This window comes from Bubalus kerabau, chromosome 3 (assembly GCF_029407905.1).
Source record: "Bubalus kerabau isolate K-KA32 ecotype Philippines breed swamp buffalo chromosome 3, PCC_UOA_SB_1v2, whole genome shotgun sequence".
NCBI classification, from domain to species: domain Eukaryota; kingdom Metazoa; phylum Chordata; class Mammalia; order Artiodactyla; family Bovidae; genus Bubalus; species Bubalus kerabau.
In genome coordinates this window covers 56371545-56374711 of record NC_073626.1, presented here as the reverse complement: position 1 = coordinate 56374711, position 3167 = coordinate 56371545, and the positions used below count along the sequence as shown (strand labels likewise).

Sequence of the window (3167 nt, the reverse complement as noted above, 5' to 3'; positions counted from 1 at the left end):
CAACTGAGTGACTTCACTTTCACTTTTCACTTTTATGCATTGGAGAAGGAAATGGCAACCCACTCCAGTGTTCTTGCCTGGAGAATCCCAGGGATGGGGAAGCCTGGTTGGGCTGTTGTCTCTGGGGTTGCACAGAGTCGGACACGACTGAAGCGACTTAGCAGCAGCAGTAGCAGCCATAATATGTCCCAAGTAATTAAAGGGTGCTTTCAATTGAATTTTATCTGGCGCAACAAGTAGGCCATGATTTTGAAGAGTGGTAGTGATTTAGTCATATAACTGTTGTAAACAAAGTTCAGATTCCATGGAGAGGAGTATATCATCCATATAATGAATTATGAAAGCAGTGGGATATTTATCTCTAATGGATTGTAATAAAACAGATATGAGATATTGGCAAATGGTAGGAGAGTTCATCATTCCCTGAGGTAAAACCTTCTGTTGAAATCTTTTAACAGGAGCCATGTAATTTACAGAAGGAACTGAAAAAGCAAAACATTTTCTATCTTTAGGATGCAAAGGTATAGTAAAAAAAGCAGTCTTGTAAATCAATAATAATTACAGACCAGCCTTTCAGTACCATGGAAGGGGAGGGCAATCCAGGTTGTAATGGCCCCATAGGAATCATAGTATTATTAACATTTTTAAAATCTATCAACATTTGCCATTTTCCTGATTTCTTTTTTATTACAAAAACGGGAGAATTCCATGGGGAAAATGAAGGCTCTATATGATTTTTTTGTAATTGCTCATTTGCTAATTGTGTGAGAGCTGCCAACTTTTCTTTTGTCAGGGGCCATTGAGGTGTCCATACTGGGGCATCAGATTCCCAATCGAGAGGCAGCAGTGTTAACTCAATGGCTCCCATTAAAAAGGCTCATTTAGAGAGATCATAGCTTTCATTTGTTCAAGAAAATCCTTTCCCCACAGATTAACAGGGATACTGTTAATATATGGTTTGATGTAAGCTACAGTTTAATCAGGACCATAAGCCTGTAAATAGGATACACTGATGAAAGTTTGTGTAGCATCAGCTTTGCCCACCCCTAACAGTCTGGAAGGAGCCACAGTCTTACCCCATTCAAGGGACCATTCTTCAGTCCTAATAATGGAAATGTTGGCTCCTGTATCCAACATACCTGTGAAATTTTTTCGCCATATCTTTAGAGTAAGCATAGGCTTTTGATGTTCCTTTAATAAGGTAGATAGTGCAGCAGTAAGATTGGTGCTACCAAACCCCCCCTGCCTAATTTTATAAGATGCTCTCATTGGTTTGACATATGGCAAAAGCAATAATTGTGCAAAGTGTTCCCCTTTTTGTAGATATATATTTCCTAATTTTATGACATTAACCATGACATGTATCTCTCCTTCATAATCTTCATCCACAACTCCAGTCAACACTACTAAACCTTTCATTGTACAGCTGCTACATCCCAAAATTTGTCCAACTGTTCTGGGTGGGATCGGAACATAATATCCAGTGGGGATTTTATGAGGATTGTATGATTCTATTAATTCCATATCATAAGCACTAGGTATATCAATGCAAGCACTTTTAGATGTAGTTGCTTTCAGTGTCATAATGTTGGGTCCTCCTTTTGTAGTGGGGCTAGAGGATAGCCCCTTTATTAGTTTCCCTGTTGTTTTTGTTGTGCCTCTGGTGTCAATGCATTTCCATCCTCATCAAATATGGAACAACATTCATTCAACCAATGGAATCCCCTCTTACATTTTGGGCAAACCCCCGGAGGCCTTTTTTTATTAGAAGTATTATTATTTTTAGCTGCCTGCATTGGCATGTGGCATTGTTTTTTCATATGGTTGGCCTTCCCGCAGTTAAAACATTTAGCATTGGCAGCCTTTTGCACATTAAAAGTTTCTAGTACCGCTAATTTTGCTCTATGGGACATAGATCCGATATCTCTACAAGCTTTCAAATACTCCATAAGAGAACCAGTTTCTCAAATTGATCTAAGCATGGATTGACATTTCTCATTAGCATTTTCAAAGGCAAGTTGCTTTAAAATAATATTTTGTACAGTTTCATCTCTGATAGATTTCTCGATGGCATCTTTTAATTTCCCTATAAATTGGGCATATTCCTCCTCATGTCCCTGTGTAATCTTGACAAATGAACCATCAGAGTTAACACTATCAACCTTTGCCCATGCTCTGCAAGAAATTTCTTTAATGAAATGCAACATCTGAGGGGTAATATTAGCCAATTGCATAGTCATATCGGCCATGGCTCCTGTTCCAGTAAGTATATCACAAGTTAAATTGGTAGGGTTACCTCGAGATTGTTGGTCAATCATCATTTGTCGGGCCTCATCATTAACCCACATTTGCCACTGAAGTAATTGTTGAGGATTTAGAACTATCTTTGCTACTTGAAAAAAATCATATGGAATCCAATGATCAGCCCATCCTCTGAGGAATTCTACACAGTAAGGAGAAGTAGGTCCATACAATGTGCATGCTTTCTTAAAGCTAGACAACATACCAAAATCTAGACTAGCCCAAGTATTCTGGCCTTGGGCAGGTTGATCAAACTGTATTGGGAAAGCAAAAGTGCAAGCAGGCATCTCCCGAGGAGGAGTGAAGTGATTAGTACAAGCAAAGTTAGCAACTGCTGTTACAGGTGGAGCAGAAGGAAAAACCTCAGATTTGGGCTGTCCATTGAATGAAATGACCTCCACTCTAAGTGGTTTTGGTTTTGACACATCCATTCATATATATGTCTCCAAGCTGTTTTTCCAAGGATTGTGTCTGATTGAGCATAACATTCTTATATCTCAAAGCACCTTGCATATCTTGTTCCTTAAGCTCATATTCATGTAAAGACCAAACAGTCTCTACTTCCAAATCAACATTATGCCCTACAATTTGTTCTATGACAGCCCGTATGAGTGACCATGTAACCCACCATTGAGGGGGAATACAGACTCCTTGCCTATATGCTCGCAAAACATTATTCTTAACCCTTTTCCATATGTCTAGATCGAGCGTCCCCTCTTCTGGGAACCACGGATTATGTTCCAGTAAAATATGATAGCAGTCATTCAACTGATCTCTTGAAACATTAACACCATTTTGTCTCAAAAAGTGATGCATTATAGAAATGAAAGGAATTTTACTGCTATGTTGTCCCATCCTGCTTACCT

The 3167-nt window shown here is 38.9% G+C and overlaps 1 protein-coding gene across 1 annotated transcript; it reads right to left on the bottom strand.

The window, feature by feature from the left end:
* Positions 1-867: 867 nt before the first annotated feature.
* LOC129647261 (uncharacterized) lies at positions 868-2732 on the bottom strand. Its single transcript, XM_055574429.1, is given in 2 exon segments — positions 868-1682; positions 2141-2732. Coding segments are annotated over 2 exon segments (1407 nt in total).
* Between the last annotated feature and the right edge of the window lie 435 nt (positions 2733-3167).